Genomic DNA, 15,995 nt, shown 5'->3' with positions numbered 1-15,995 from the left:
TCCCCCAACCCTCGTGCTCTCTCGCTCTCTCACTCTCTCTCACTCAAAAGAAAAAAAAGCTTTGTGCCTGAGATGAGTCCCTCACTGTCCTCACACAGTCCTGGCCCTCACTTTGAAATGTCTTAGCAGAAGATTGACAGTGATAAGACAGTTGTTCAGTCTTGATGGTGAACAAATGCATGTTCATTGTCCTCATATTGCAACTTGACGGTAGGTCTGAACATTTTCACGTTGGGATAAGTGAATAAATAAAAAGTCTGTAGACTATTATTTTTTAATTTTTTTGTAGACTTTTAAAATAAAGTACAATTTAAAAAATAAATTTAAACTTAAAACTTAAAAAATAAACCCCAGACTTATAGATACAGAAAACAGATTGGTGGTTACTGGAGGCAGAAGATAGGGATGCTGGGAAAAATGGGTGAAGGTGGTCAAAAGTTATAAGATAAATCCAGTTATAAGTAAGTCCTGGAGATGTCATGTCCAGCATGGTGACTGAGGTTTATAATACTGTAAGGTATATTTGAAAGTCTCTAAGAGAATAGATCTTAAAAGTTCTCATCACAAGGGGCACCTGACTGACTCAGTGGGCGAAGCACGTGACTCTTGATCTCAGGGTCGTGAGTTCAAGCCCTACATTGTGTAGAGATTACTTAAATAAATAAATCTTAAAAAAAATAAATAAAATCTTTTTTAAAAAAAGTTCCCATCGCAGGAAAAAAATTGTAACTGTGTGGTGCTGGATGTTAACTAGATTTATTGTGGTGATCGTTTTGCAATATATGCAAATATCAAATCATTATGTCATTTACCAGAAACTGATACAGCGTTGTATGTTAATTATATCTCAATTTTAAAAAGCCTCTGGAATTTCGTATAAATTAATTCCTGCTGCTACTAGAGGGGTGTATATTCCAATCATCTTGGGACAATCCAGTTTTTTTCAGTTGTCAGGAGTAATCTTTTAAAGCCCCACCTTTTGCTCTCGAAAGTATCCCAGTTTGGATGCTACGTTACATGGTCCTGTTTAGTGTAGGAGAGCAAGGTGGGGATTGCGATAACCTTGTTTCCATCCTGGTTCCGCCGTGGCTGGAGGACCTCGGCTAAGTCACACCTCCTTAAAGTACAGCGCTTGTCAAACATTCATAGCAACCTTGAACTCTTTCTCAAATGAGAGATCACTACAAAAAACTCCAATAGAACAACAATTCAGAGTTGCATTTTATTAGTAAAATTTCTCTCCTACATTCAAAGTAGTATTTACGTACAAGCAATGGATTCTCACTGAGGTTGTTGAGACGGACACACACATTTTAAACTCAAAGTTGTAGCTGAAATCTTACTCTGTTACAACATCCACTTTGTTTCTGCATTGGGCAAAGCCCCTGGTTCACAGAAAAGTGGTGGCAAAGAGTAGTTGGGCTCCCATCAAAATCTTAGTTAAACGAAGGAGAATCCCAAGTTAGTTATCTCCAACACCTTAAAACCTGCTGCCTCACCCAGCTGGCCATGCATTTTAAAATTCCAGTTTAAAATATTTTTTCGAAATGGAATTTGATGCTAGTGTCTGCAGAACTGCCAAAGCCCCCCGTGGAACCCTAGTTTGGGAAATGACTGAAGAAGACAGTCAATAGGGTCACACCTAGCTTCAAAGCCTCTGTTTCTAAGGTTGCTTTTTCTGAAACTCTCTGGAATCCAACAAAGGGGAGAGGGAATAGCACCTTGAAGTTTGGACTTTCCTATCTTTATAGCGAAAGCCCCAGAAGCAAGTGGGGGCTTTTGGAAGGCTGCATGCAAAGAAGCAAGATCCATTTTAGTGGAACAGAAACAGCTCCTCTTTTGAACTTGGGGAGAGCGGAGATGGTCCAAAAGCTCAGCAAAGAGATGTCGCTAGGTTTTTCTGTCCACTTCCAAGAGCCTCCAGGTTTTGAGATAAAAGAGCATCTTTATCCTCAAAGTTTGGGAGCCAGGGAGAAGGGATGGAAGAACTAAAACAGGTTTATTGTTTTCACGCTGGCTTGTGTCATGAAGTCATGACAGTCATCAGCTCCTGATCTAGAGACACACAGGCTAAATGTGCCTGTGGATGTAAATCTGAGCCAATCGCCAACTTTAAAAAAAATGGGAACATTTTGCATAAAAGTCTGGGTTTCTGGCTTTGCTTACAACAAGAAGGAGCTCTTGCTGTTTTTCCCTGTGGCTATTCTGAGTTAGAGTCAGGGTGCCCATGTCCACCCAGGGCAGAGCACGCATCCTCCACATGACCCATGGTCTCCATCATTCTCTGCTGCTCTCTGGTGCACGGCAATCATCTAGGTTACTCGCCGGCCCCCGTGGGCATTGGAGTGTGTCACCTGTGGAATGGTCATGCTTCTGAGACTAAAATTAGAGGGAGGTGGTCCAACAGGATGGGGACAGGATATCTCCTGGCTCTCTTTTCCCAGAGCTCTTGCACCTCAGGCTTGTGAGCTTGAGCAAATCACAGCTACCTACCAAGGCTCAGTTTTCTTGTCTGCAAAATGGATGCAGAAACTCCTGCCCTCCCTGAACTATAGGCTGTGACAAGGATCAGACAATAGCACCTGAGGCTTTAAAATTATAAAGCTCTATGGTCCACATCTGTGGTTTGATCAGTCCCACATCCACCCATCCTCCCTTTGCCTTGTACCCCCGCCCCCAGTTCCCCTCCTGGGATTAGCCTCTCCCATTCTCTGGCAACATGGGTGGGTGGTATTGACTCCATCCTCAGCCCTGGTGTGCCCTGGGTCAGGCTGGCCAATCACCGCACTGCATTCTCCCAGAGACAGGTGCAGGAGCCCACTGGGGCCAACAGAATCAGGGCCAGCACTTTGATTCAGTCTGCTGGCAAGGAGAAGGTCTCTTTTCTACTGACCTTGGCTGTCATATTCCTAACCTGGGGGTAGCCAGTCTTTGACTGCAGCCAACAAGGAGAGAAGAATGGAAGGGTGGCAAGAAACAGGGTCTGAGTCATATAATCTGAGGCTTTGGGTCCAGATATACATCAACACATACATACTTTTTGCATCAGCCAGATTGAATGGGGCTAACTCACTGGAGTCCCATGCCCCCATTGGCGGGTTCTACACTAGCAGGCAGACTTGCGAGTGTTTGTTTGATTTGCACTCATTTCCCTGGGTACTTGCTGATCTCAAGTCCTGGAGTGTTCCTGCAGCAGCTGCTAGCTCTTCTCTCTGTCTGGATTTGACCTTCCACACTGCCTTCTTGAAGTTCTTGAGAGGGTCCTGCTGTGACGTTCTCGACGAAGGGCACTGGAAACGCTGGCGGATGAGATAGCCATGTCTAGTGGGGGCGATGAAGCCATTGGAAGTTGGGATGATCCTGTTCACCATAGCGTGGACAAACTGGACAGCCAGCAGGGTGCCTTTTGGGGGTGAAGGGCAGGGCACTAATGAGAAAGTGGGGGCCACAGAGATCCAATCTCACCCATTGGAGAGTTGGCTGCATGGGGTCAAATCCTTCCTATGCCCCTTACTAGCTTACGCACAAGTTCTAAACTCTTGGAGTCCCTCTTGCTTCATCTGCAATATGGGGATGACAACTAAACCCACCTGCAGAGGGGAATTCTAAGACTTGAAGAGGTCACGTGTGTCAGGTGCTTTAGTATTGGTTTCAGCCCAGAGTGAGCTCAGTAAATATTATTAGTAGAGGAGGAGGAGGAAGAGAGGTTGTGAACCTGCCTGGGATGGGCTTTTAAGGCCACACTCCGCAGATCTCAGCTTCTCAGCTGTCTTGTGACGTTTTGCCAGGCATCTTTGCCATGAAGTAGTAGACTGCGATATATTTGATTGCATTGTATTTGATTACAGTGAATTAAATCTACCTGATCTTCATTCACTCACTTGCTTTGTGACCTTGTACAAATCTTTTAACCTCCCTGAACATCAGCTTCTTCACTTTGGCACCTACCCCCCTTCCAGTGTCATAAGGGGTCCTTTCTCTATGGGAGACCATGTAGGAGTGTGACAAAGGTGACCATGGGGACCAGGCAGACCAGCTGCGAACCACTGCCTACCAGTTACTCATTGTGTGACTTTAGGCAAGTCACCCCATCTCTCAGAGCCTCAGTTTTTGCTTTGTAAAATGAGGTAGCTGTCAAGAGAATTAAATAGCTCAGTGACAGTACCCAGTACACAAGAAATTAATGTCATTAATATGCCTTTAGGGTAGTACTGAGCAGACCAAGAGATGTGGGGTTTTCAAAGTGGTTGGTCTTAAGCAAGCTGCCCCTATCATTTACAGGGCCTGGGGCAAGAGAAAGAATCAAGGCCCATATCCTATAAGGCCCAATATGTAAATGTTGCAAATCTAGCTAATAAACTATTAAGTGAAATTTGCTCTATCCTCCTACACTGAGGGATGTACCTTTGGAACCACCTGGAAGGTCATGTTTGGGTGGAGAATTGTCAGGCTTCTCAGTTCCATTATAGAATGTAATGGTGTGGGAGAGACAGTCCCCAGCTCTTTGCAGCTTGGTCCTCTTCTCTTCCCATACCCGGCTCTGTCCTGCATTTCTAGGGCCCCTCACATATGCATGCAAAATGCCTAACCAGCTCACACATCCAGACTCCACGCTCATCACCCCTTGGCCAACCCCCAGGTCTAGGGGTGCTCACAATAGGGGGCACAGTCCACCCTCAGAAGGATAAGCCTGGGGAAGAGGCCTGCCCAGGCCCTGAAAAGGGCTCCATCCCAGGTGGGGAGAATGTTTTGGGGTTCCAGGTACCCAGAGCATGGGTCTAGAAGAGGAGATGTAGCTCCAGGGGTGGCCTGTCCCCTTAACCTGCAGACACCTCTCTCTAAGTAGCTCCCCCCAGCTAGGGAAGGCCAGGGCAGGGCCCGTCAACATCCAGAGCCCAACACAAGGCCTCCTTCTCCAGATCTAAGCTCAGTCTTGCCGTCGAAGCAAAATGACTCACCGTCTAGCACACTCCAGACGATGATGGAGCGATCCTTCAAGCCTGCATACACATACCTGTCGTCCATGGAGAAGCAGACACACTGGACTCCTCTACAGTAAGAATTCTGTAGAAAAAGACAGTGTGATCTGGCGTTCATACTGGGACACCCAGGAGACCCACCACCAGGCATTTGTGTGGGAAGCCAGGCATGTAAGCCTCCCATGGGGATGGATCCAATGAAATCCTGAAGAGATGGGTATATTGCCTCACCAAGATTCCCAGGACCAAAACACGCTTTCACAGGGATTGGACTGAGAGGTTTGCAGACAATTTGCATTGGAGAGCAGGAATTATTGGATTTAATATCCTAAGTGACCTCAATTCTACAAGCATTAGCTATCATGGTCTTTAGTTAAAGGCTATATGCTAAATGCAGCACAGCATCCTAGATTGGATCCTAGACCAGGAAAAGGAAATTCACTGTAAAAAACATATGCTCCCAATGAAGTTGGTAGCTTAGTTAACAATCCTGTACCCATGGTAATTTCTTAGTTTTGACAAATGTGCTCAGGTTACATAAGATGTTAACATCGGGGAACCTGAGTGAGGAGGAGGTAGAGGGGAACCTCTGTACTACCTTCACAACTTCTTTGTAGATCTAAAATCATTCCAAACTTAGGTTTATTTAAAAACAATGGGGGGTACGCCTGGGTGGCTCAGTCAGTTAAGCATCCAACTCTTGATCTCAGCTCAGGTCTTGATTTCATGGTCCTGAGTTTGAGCCCCACGTTGGGCTCCATGCTGGGTGTGGAGCCTACTTAAAAGTAAGTAAGTAAATAAATAAATAAATAAATAGGGGCACCTGGGTGACTCAGATGGTTAAGCATCTGCCTTCGGCTCAGGTCGTGATCCCAGGATCCTGGGATCGAGCCCCACATCGGGCTCCCTGCTCAGTGGGAAGCCTGCTTCTCCCTCTCCCCCGGCTCATGCTCTCTCTCTCTCTGTATCTCTGTGTCTTTTATTTTTTAAAGCTTATTTATTTATAATCTCTACCTCCAACATGGGGCTCGAACTCACTACCCTGAGATCAAGTGTCACATGCTCTACCGAATGAACCAGCCAAGGCACTGCAAGACTTATTTGACCTTCCTAAATAGCAGCCCTTGCCACTCTACCCCATTTACCTTGCCCTGTTTTTTCTCAAAGCTCTTGTCACTCCACAGCCCATCATGTATTTGTGTTTTTGTTTTTATTTCTTTTATGTTATTTTTTAAAAAGATTTTAATTATTTATTTGAGAGAGAGAGGGAGAGCCAGAGAGGACAAGTGGAGGAGAGGGGCAGAGGGAGAAGCAGACTCCCCGCTGAGCAGGGAGCCCAATGCAGGGTTCGATCCCAAGACCCTCAGATCATGACCTGAGCCGAAGGCAGATGCTTAACCGACTGAGCCACCCAGGCATCCTGCTACTTTGTTTTTATTCCGGAAACACTTATGGAGCCCTGAGGACATATCAGGAGCTCCCCTAGGGATGGGGGCCACTGCTGTAAGCAAAACACAGAAAGATCCTGCCCTCCCAGAGCTCACACTGTGTCCCCTCCGAGAACGTGGCTCTAAGAGGCAGGACAGTGTGTGCCCTGGCCACAGCTAGAAAGGGGCCTGCCACAGACTGGGCAATCAAAACTGTCGGACACAAGAACAGGGGTCAGGATTAGGGTAAGAAGGGTGAGGCAGGGGTGTGCCAGGGCAGGATTTGATCCCGTCTTTATTTAAAATGATATTTTGTGGGGCGCCTGGGTGACTCAGTCGTTAAGCGTCTGCCTTCGGCTCAGGTCATGATCCCAGGATCCTGGGATCGAGCCCCGCATCGGGCTCCCTTCTCAGCGGGAAGCCTGCTTCTCCCTCTCCCATTTCCCCTGCTTGTGTTCCCTCTCTCGCTGTCTCTCTTCTGTTAAATAAATAAATTTTAAAAAAATCTTTAAAAAATAAATAAATAAAGTGATATTTTGGGGGCACCTGGGTGGTTCAGTCGGTTGAGCATCTGCCTTCAGCTCAGGTCATGATCTCAGGGTCCTGGGATGGAAACTGGCATCGTTGGGCTCCCTGCTGCTTCTCTCCCTGCCCCTCCTCCCTGCTCTTTCTCCCTCTGAACAAATAAATAAAATCTTTAAAAAAATGGCATTTTGTTCTTTGTGAATTTTTTGCATTTCTTTCGATCTCGGTAAACATTGCATTAAAATAGCATCTCTCTTGATTGCTGAGTCTTTTGGCCGCCCCTTAAACTCTGCTACCAAGGTGAGCATCTCTCACTGGCCTCACCCCGCTCCTGACCCTGGGCTGTTGTCCTTGGTGTGCACTTAATACAGGACACCCGTCCTCAGCTTTCTAACGCCGGGACCTCGCGTCACGTGGTGTGCGGGCCACGCACCATGTAGCTCATCTGGAATCTCCACTTGCAGGCCTGCAGGTCCCAGAGACACAGCAGGGCTTCCTCGGAACCACTGACCACGAGCTGCTCCTTGTGGCTGACCTGCATGCAGGTGACCTGGCTCCCGTGGGCCTCCAGAGGGAACACTTTGGAGTTCGCACACTCGTAAAGGAAGAGGTCACCATTGGTCATGCCGTAGATCACGCGGTAGTCGGCCAGCACGGCCACGCTGGATATGGTCTCAGGCAGCTGGGTGTAGAAGGTGTAGGTCGGCCCGTTGATGACGGGACAGGGATCCCCAGGGCTGATGTCCAGCACCAGGACGATGCTGTCATAGGCGATGGCCAGGCGCTCCTCGCCTTTACTTAGGGCCATGCATCTGATGGCTTTCCGGGCCTCGGGAGGGGGGATGCACATCACGTCCTGTCTGGAACTCAAGGGGAACACCAGGACGACCCCCGAAACGAGGCCGGTGAAAAGGAGATTGGCCTGCTGGGCAACCTCCAGACACCTGACCTCACTGGAGGTGTCCAGGGCATCTTGCTCTTCCCCTGCCACCAAGAGAAGACCATGTCAAGAACAGCTCAGGGGAATGCTCGTGCCACAGTTTTCCTATTTTTAAGGATTTTAAAAACTGCTTTCAGGATCCATACTCCCCAACTGCTCCACTGCAATCCCCCTGCCTCCACCCCAATCCTCCCATTTCCTCAGCGCCCTGCCCAACTCCTTCCGAGGACTTCCCGCTCCCCATCGGGACAGATGGACAAACAGACATGCATGATCTCTCATCCCAGACCTTCCCTTTACAAACGTCTCGGGAGGGTCAGAGAGTAAATATTTTGCCTTGTGGGCTGTATGAACTCTGAGTGCAAGCTCTTAACCCTGGTAGACAAGTGGGCTTTAGTTGGCGCACCTGTGTCTCACACCCCACCGTGCCCCCTACCTTTGTGCCCAGCTTCACCCCACAACTAGCAGGCAAGCATCTCAAATGTTGTAACCTCATCCATCTTGCTCACTGCCAACCCCAGAGCCTGGCTCGACGGCCGGCACTCACCAAACATCTGCCAAACCCATGAATGCAGGAAGGTGAGAGTGAATCTCTTTTCTCATAGTATTTTATCATTAACAAGGAATTTCTGTACCCCCATTTGCCCCGTGGAGGTTACAGCAGACACAGTTGGTGACGTGCCCAGAACCCCGTTACCGGCCAGGGCACCCAGCCCCCAGTCTGCCCACTGCCCTCAGGGGAAGGGAGCCCCTCATCTCAAAATGTTTGGGGGGTCGTACCCACCGCCCAGAATGGGCTGCAGCCAGTGACTGCCTGATATGGGGATACAAAAGATGGGCCCTCTTGCTTCGCGAGGGAACAACTCTGAGCTGCAATTTAGACTCCAGGGCCCCCCTGGGATCAGGCTGAGCCCACGTCCTTGTTCGGTCCTCCCCCTGCCCCTGCCTGCTTCCCTCACTCCCTCTTGGGTTTCTCTGAGAGCTCCCCTCAACCCACCCCTTGTGCAAATATCCCCATCACATGCCCTGCTTCCGGGGATTGACAACCGGATGGTCGATTACCCGCATGCTGGAAAATTTACAAAAGCAAGTCCTGGTCTCTGGTTAGCCACTTTCAACCTGACTGGAGTTATGGGGGTCTTATGGACTGAGTGTGACCCCCCATAGTCACATGTCGAAATCCTACACCCTAATGTGATGGTGTTGGGAGGCGATGAGGTCATGAGGGCAGAGTCCCCACCTTTATACAAGGGACCAGGGAGCTTGCTTCCTTCTCTATGCTCCCGTGAGGACATAAGAAGAAAGGGAAAGGGGCCATCTGCAGCCAGGAAGCCGGCTGTCACCAGACACCGATCTGCCAGTGCCTTGGCCTTGCCCTTGGCCTTCCCAGCCTCCAGAACTGTGAGAAATAACTGTCTATTGTTTAAACTGCCCAGTCTGTGGTGTTTGGTTCTAGTAGCCCAAGCAGACCAAGACAGGGGCTCTGGCTCTTCCCCACATGAACAACCAGGCTTATATCTCACTGACCTTCCGCCGAATCCCAAATGGTGACTTTGTTCTTGTCCCCAATCTTGGGGAAGTAAACGTAGTCTCCATCGTGTGACACGGCAGTGAGGCCGGTGCGGTCCAGAAATGGGGTGCAGGCCCTTGGCTTCTGAATGTAGGTGAGATCCCAGACTTTGAAAGACGAGGACTGCTGGGAAGCAGATGCCACCAAGGCCCCACTCCAGGCCAGCAGGCTCACGGGGGCCCCGACGCCTTCCAGAACGTCCAGCAGGGTCCCCTGTTCCGACAGACTCCACACCTGAGGATGGACAGCAGAGGGCCAGGGCTGACTTCTTCCTTCTGCTGTCAGAGCGCAGAATATCTGCATCTATTTGTCCACCTAGGGTGGAGTCTCAGGCTGCAGTTCAAGGGCCTTCACCAGCCCCTCAAACTTCCCCCCACCTCCCCAATCTGCGACCACAGCAATTCTCAAAGTGTGATCCAGGGAACTCCTGGAGGGTACCTCCAGGCATCTTCAGGAAGGCATGCAAAGGCAAAACGGTTTTCACAATAATTCAAGATGTTATTTGCCTTTTCTACCCTCTTCCTCCCACGAGTGAGCACTGCAGTTTTCTAGAAGCTACGGGACATGTCATATCACAACAGAAAGAATGCAGAATCAAATATGAGAAACCAATTCATCTTCTACTAAGCCAGACATGAAAGAGATTTGTCCCAGTGTGCACCAATGACACTCTTCTCATGAGTTGTTTTGTTTGTTTCAGGAACTATAGTTATTTTCATAGAAGTCTGTTATTACATTGACATGTAATGTTCATGAATCGATGGATGTGTAGTTTTGGATTTCCTCATTTCTAATTTTTAATATGCTAATTACCAATAGATACTAAATGCAACGTGGGATCCCAGATTGGATCCTGGAAATAAAGAAAAAAAGGGCATTGGTGGGAAAGCTGGTGAAATCAGAACAGAATCTGCAGATCAGTTAATAGCATCGTCCTAATGTAAGTTTTTTAGTTTTGATAAAGAGCTCGGTGGCATGAGATATTAATATTGAGCAAGCTGGATGAAGAGTAGATATTTATATATGGGAATCTCTGTGCTGTTTTGGGCAACTCTTCTGGAAATCCTAAAACTATTCCAAAATAAGTCTTTGTTAAAAAAAAATCAATCAAATTGATGTAACCCACATAAACAAAAGCTCTTTGGGGTCCTCAATAATCTTTAAGAATGTAAAGAGGTCCTAAAGCCAGAATGTTGGAGAACTGCTACTTTTTTTTAGAGAGAGAGAAAGCATGTGCATGTGAATGCACATCCATGCATGTAAGCACAAGGCGGTGGGGGGGGGCAGGGGAGGAGAGAATCCTCACGCAGACTCCCTGCTGAGCACAGAGCCACACGTGGGGCTTGATCTCAAGACCCTGAGATCATGACCTGAGCTGAAATCAAGAGTCAGATGCTTAGCCGACTGAGCCGCCCAGGTGCTCAGAGAACCACTACTTTATCATGTGCTTCTCTCACTGGCGTGAGAACTTGGAGCTCAATAGGAATTTTCCTCCACGTCCCCCCACCCTGGCCCCACTCTGAAGCCAAAACCCTCCCAGGTTTTCAGGTTCGGTGGGAAGGCTGTATCCTTTGTTGAACATTTTGGTAACTCCTGCCCCCCCCACCCCCAAGCCTGTCGCGGGGTCTCAGGGGATCCCTCCCCCACATCCTCCCAATGACCTGCCCTGTTTCGCCTGCACTAGTTTCTGTCTCTATATTTCGAAGCCAAAAGACCCCTAAGGAATCATACTTCCTATTCCAGAGGCAGAGTGAGGATGACCCCTCACCTGAATGAGTGCGTCCCGGGACCCAGTAATAATCAGATTGTTCTCAGGACCAAAACCGGCTGTCTCCACTGTGTCCTCATGTTCAAGGTCGGTGGCCATGAATCGATGAAACCCCTGTGAGTCGGCCAAGAATATCCGCACAGATCTTCCAAACCCTGAAATGGAAGGCATGGGATTATCCCTGTCATTCCTAGAGGATCTTGAGAGTAATTCCATTCAGTCAACAAAGATTTTTCTGAGCCCCTGCTAGCAGGAGGGGGAAGGCATACAATGTCGAACAAGAGAGACATCCTCACCCAGCCTGTAGTGGCAGGGAGGGGGGCAGCTGACCACAGGGATCAATAAGCTCACAGAAAACAGCCAGGTTATTTATTATCCCAAGACTCTTCTTTTTCAGAGGGCTGGGACTGCCCATTTGGGCTGCTCGTGGCGTCCCAGAACCCAGCACAAAGCTGGACATAAGGCAGATACGTTTCGAAGACAGAAAGGAGGGAGGGAGGAAGACGGGAAGGAAAAGAAAGCAGTTACAATCTGTGATGAGGGCAATGAAGGGGCAAAATAAAGGATTCTTCTCTAGAGCCTTCGGAGGGAGCATGATTTTGGACTTCTGGCCTCTAGAACTGTGAGAAAAGAGATTTCTATTTTGTCAAATAGAAATCTTTGTCAAAGCGACCACGTTTGTGTGGTCATTGGTTACAGCAACCACAGGACATTGGAGCAGACGTTTGAGAAGGGCACTGGCACTGGAAGAGCGGGGAACAGCGTGGGATGAGCGGGAGGTAGGAAAGGCCTGGGTATGTCTCAGGAGCAACACAGAGACCACTGTGGCTGGAGCGGAACAGAGGAGCAGGAGATGAAGAAGAGAGAGAAAGGGTTGCTAGATTTAACACGAAACAACACAAAACCAAAAACCCAACAGGACAGTTCAATTAAATTTGAATTTCAGATAAACAGTGAAATTGTGATTAGTAGGGAGCCTGGGTGGCTCAGTTGGTTAAGCGACTGCCTTCGGCTCAGTTCATGATCCTGGAGTCCCGGGATCGAGTCCCACATCGGGCTCCCTGCTCAGCAGGGAGTCTGCTTCTCCCTCTGACCCTCCCCCCTCTCATGTGCTCTCTCTCTCTCATTCTCGCTCTCTCAAATAAATAAATAAAATCTTAAAAAAAAAAGAAATTGTGATTAGTATACATGTATCCCAAATATTACGTGGGATATTTTTATACTGAAAATTTGATTTGTTATCTATCTGAAATTTAACTGTATTCTGTATTCATTTTCTCTGGCACCCCACCCAAGGTGACTTGCTCATGTGTGTCCCAGATACAGGCTGGGCGAATGCTTTGTTAAGAGGACCCCTGTCAGTGCAGGAAAGTGGGCTAAGTCCAGATTATGCAGCTCTTCCTGGGCCTGCAGCCCTGGGTGTGATGCTGTGGGACTCTGTGCTATGCACCTGGCCCGCACCAGCTCAGTCTATACCATGCACCTGGCCCGCACCAGCTCAGGACTGTTTCCCGGAAATCCCGGAATCAAGTCAGCACAGGAGAAGCTGGGGGCTGAGAGTCCATCTTACTGCCTCTCCAGGCCCTCCGTGGAATTGTTTTACTGAACTCCACTTGAACCTGAGGCTCACACAGAGGATGTTATGGGAAGCGGATCAAATGCATCAGGGTATCTGCTATCCAAGGATATCTGCATTCCATTTTTGTGCGGTAGAGGATTAACTCCGCAGGCCTGGGCTGTCCACATCCTGCACATGAATGGTTTGGCCTTTGCCGGGTTCCTGAGAGGTGCCCTCTAGGCCCCTAGAATGTCCTGCTCGATCAAAGTGTCCTTGTTGCCTGAGGCCTTGGGCCACACGGGATGGTGTGTGCTCACATGTGATCTATGGTGGGAGCTCTGGACACACAGTACCGGTTGGACCTCAGGGGGTATTGGAGACCGAGGTCAGCTGTGCAGGTGGTCAGCCGGGTCTACATAACCGACCCCCAGTAAAAATCCTGGACAGCAAGCTAGGTGAGCTTCCCTAGTTGGCAGGACACTGTCGTCACACCCTGTTGCTAAAAGAAGTAAATGCTGTCCACGTGCCTCCACGGGGAGGGGACACCAGGAAGCTCGTGCCTGGTGCCTTCTGGACTCAGCCCCACGAACCTCTACCTTTAGTTGATCTTCATCTGTGTCCTTTGGCTACAATAAACTGTGAGCATGAGCCTTTCTGGGTTCTTTGAGCCCTAGCAAATCACTGAACCTGACGGTGATCTTGGGGACCCCTGAGCCGCAAGTCCGTTTATGACACTTGGAAGAAATCTCTGCCTGGACCTTAGCTGAGTCGGAATTGGGGTACATCTCCTGAGCAACGGGGGGTTCCCAACACTGTGGATGGAGAAACTGCTTAGGCTTCTCCTCACTGGCTGCTGGACAGAGACACACTTGAGACCCACTGTGACAAGGTTCTAGGCCACTGAGGTCCTTGGTGCCTTTGGCCTCTGTCCTGATTCCATGTTGTGCCTCTCTCTCTCTCAAATAAATAAAATATTTTAAAAAATCAGGCTGATTTTAGGGCAATGCAAATACCCTATCTGAGATTTTGTTGGTAGATGTATGTCATTACATGTCTGTCCAAACCCATAGAATGTACAACACCCAGAGTGAATGGTAAGGTAAGCCATGGACTCTGGGTGATGATGATGTGTCAATGCAGTTCATCATTTATAGCAAATGCACCACCCTGGTCGGCGGGGAGTGTTGATATTGGAGGAAGCTGTGAGCGTGGGGGGGTTGTGTAAGGGGTATATGGGAAATCTCTGTACTTTCTGCTCAATTTGGCTGCGAACCCCAATCTGATCTTGTTTTTTTTAATATTTATTTATTTAAGTAATCTCTACATCCAAGGTGGGGCTTGAATTTACGACCCTGAGATCAAGAGTCACACACTCCTCTAAAGAAACCAGCCAGGTGCCCCCCAAAACTGATCTTTAAAAAATAGTCTTTTAGGGGCGCCTGGTTGGCTCAGTCATTAAGCATCTGCCTTCAGCTCAGGTCATGATCCCAGGGTCCTGGGATCGAGCCCCACGTCAGGCTCCCTGCTCAGCGGGAGGCCTGCTTCTCCCTCTCCCACTCCCCCTGCTTGTGTTCCCTCTCTCAGTCAAATAAATAAATAAAATCTTAAAAAAAAAAAAATAGCCTTTTAAAAAAAAAATCAGGCTGCGGAGTATCTGTTGGTCACCTCCCAGGAAGCCTTCCCCGACTGTTTCAGATTAAAGAAGGGAACCCTGTCACATACTCCCATAACCCCTGAATCTTGTCTGGTCATCACACCAAACACTCTTCCTTGTGGCTACCTTACCATCTGCTAGCCTGGGAGCCCCTAAAAGCAGGGGTCACGTGGGCTGGCTCACCCCTGAGTGTACCCCATCCTCTCAGGCGGCCCCCCTCCATCCCTGCCCCTGTGTGGCAGGGATAACCACCCTCATCTCAAAGATAATGACCAGGGGTTGGCAAACTATAGCCGTGGGCCGCAACTGGCCCACCATCTATTTTTGTATGACCCATGAGCTCAGAAGACTTTTCACATTTTTAAATAGTTTTACAAAAATAAAAATATGATTCTGTTTTGTGACAGGTGAACACGATACGAAATCCAAATTTCGGCCTCCATAAATGGGGTCTGAGGGTCACACAGCCACGCCCACGTGAGATAGCATCTGTGGCGGCTTTCACACCACAGGGGCAGGCTTGATTTGTGGCCACAGAGACCACTGGGTCTGCAAAGCCAAAAATGTGTACTGTGTGGGCCGCTGCAGAAAGGTTGCCATCCGCTGGTCCAGGACTGTCTCTCCAACACTGCCCCCCGCCCCCGCCACCGCCCCAAGCCCCTCTGCTCTTGCAACCAAATCTGGAGTTAGCTCCTCATGGCTCCAAATAAGAGCTAGACACTACCTGCAGCAAGAAGGGACTCGTCTTCAGAGAGTACAAGGAACCTCACGGTTTCCGGAAGCTTCTCCAGCAGGCTGTCTCCTTCGGGGGAAACCTGTGCAAATTCAAGGATGCCCATCAAGCATTTCCACAGGGTGAAAGGTCTAGGGCCAGGAGCTTGGCTGCAAGGCTTTGCCGCTCACCAGCTTCGAAGCAAGTGCCTTAGCCCTTGGATGCCTTAGTTTCCTTATCTGTGAAATGGGCAATGATACAGGACCACCACTTAGGGCCATCATGGGGGGCTTCCCAAGGTCTGTTAAGCATCTGCCTTCAGCTCAGGTCATGATCTCGGGGTCCTGGGATCGAGTCCCACATCGGGCTCCCTGCTCGGTGGGAAGCCTGCTTCTCCCTCTCCCACTCCCCCTGCTTGTGTTCTCCACCCCCCTCTCTCTCACAAATAAATGAAATCTTAAAAAAAAAAAAGTTAAACAACAATCCTGTATAAGATGAAAAAAAAAAAAAAGAAGTATCCAGAGCACACCATGAGCACCTCTTCACCTTTCCTGCCATTCTCCCTTCCCCCCAGAAGGGACCGTTGTCTGCTTTGCTGCATCTGTTTGCATAGATCAGCATTTACACGACCATCCTTTTTTGCACCATCCATCAGAGACACTGTTCTGAAAGTTTTTCACTGAATGTGTCTGGGGCAGTGGTTCTCAAGGGGTGGGGAGGGCAATTTTGTGCCACCCCCGCCAGCCGAGGACAGTTGGCAATGTCCAGAGACATGAGTGCCAACAATGACCCACATTGGTCAGCCTCCAGGAGACACCAAGAGATGTTTCCTGAACGATGCTGAATTAGTTGCAAATCCCTA

General features: G+C 48.8%; 1 protein-coding gene across 1 annotated transcript in view; it reads right to left on the bottom strand.

The window, feature by feature from the left end:
* Positions 1–1,214: 1,214 nt before the first annotated feature.
* The window catches only part of NWD1 (NACHT and WD repeat domain containing 1), a 61,516-nt gene continuing 46,735 nt past the window's right edge, over positions 1,215–15,995 (bottom strand). The window contains 6 exon segments of the mRNA XM_027587759.2: positions 1,215–3,403; positions 4,959–5,064; positions 7,365–7,915; positions 9,399–9,675; positions 11,210–11,364; positions 15,146–15,236. Of these exon segments, the coding sequence (XP_027443560.2) occupies positions 3,102–3,403; positions 4,959–5,064; positions 7,365–7,915; positions 9,399–9,675; positions 11,210–11,364; positions 15,146–15,236 (1,482 nt within the window). The 3' untranslated portion in view covers positions 1,215–3,101.

This window comes from Zalophus californianus, chromosome 1 (genome assembly GCF_009762305.2).
Source record: "Zalophus californianus isolate mZalCal1 chromosome 1, mZalCal1.pri.v2, whole genome shotgun sequence".
NCBI lineage: Eukaryota > Metazoa > Chordata > Mammalia > Carnivora > Otariidae > Zalophus > Zalophus californianus.
The sequence above is the reverse complement of the archived record's forward strand: the minus strand, read 5'-3'. Positions and strand labels throughout refer to the sequence as shown.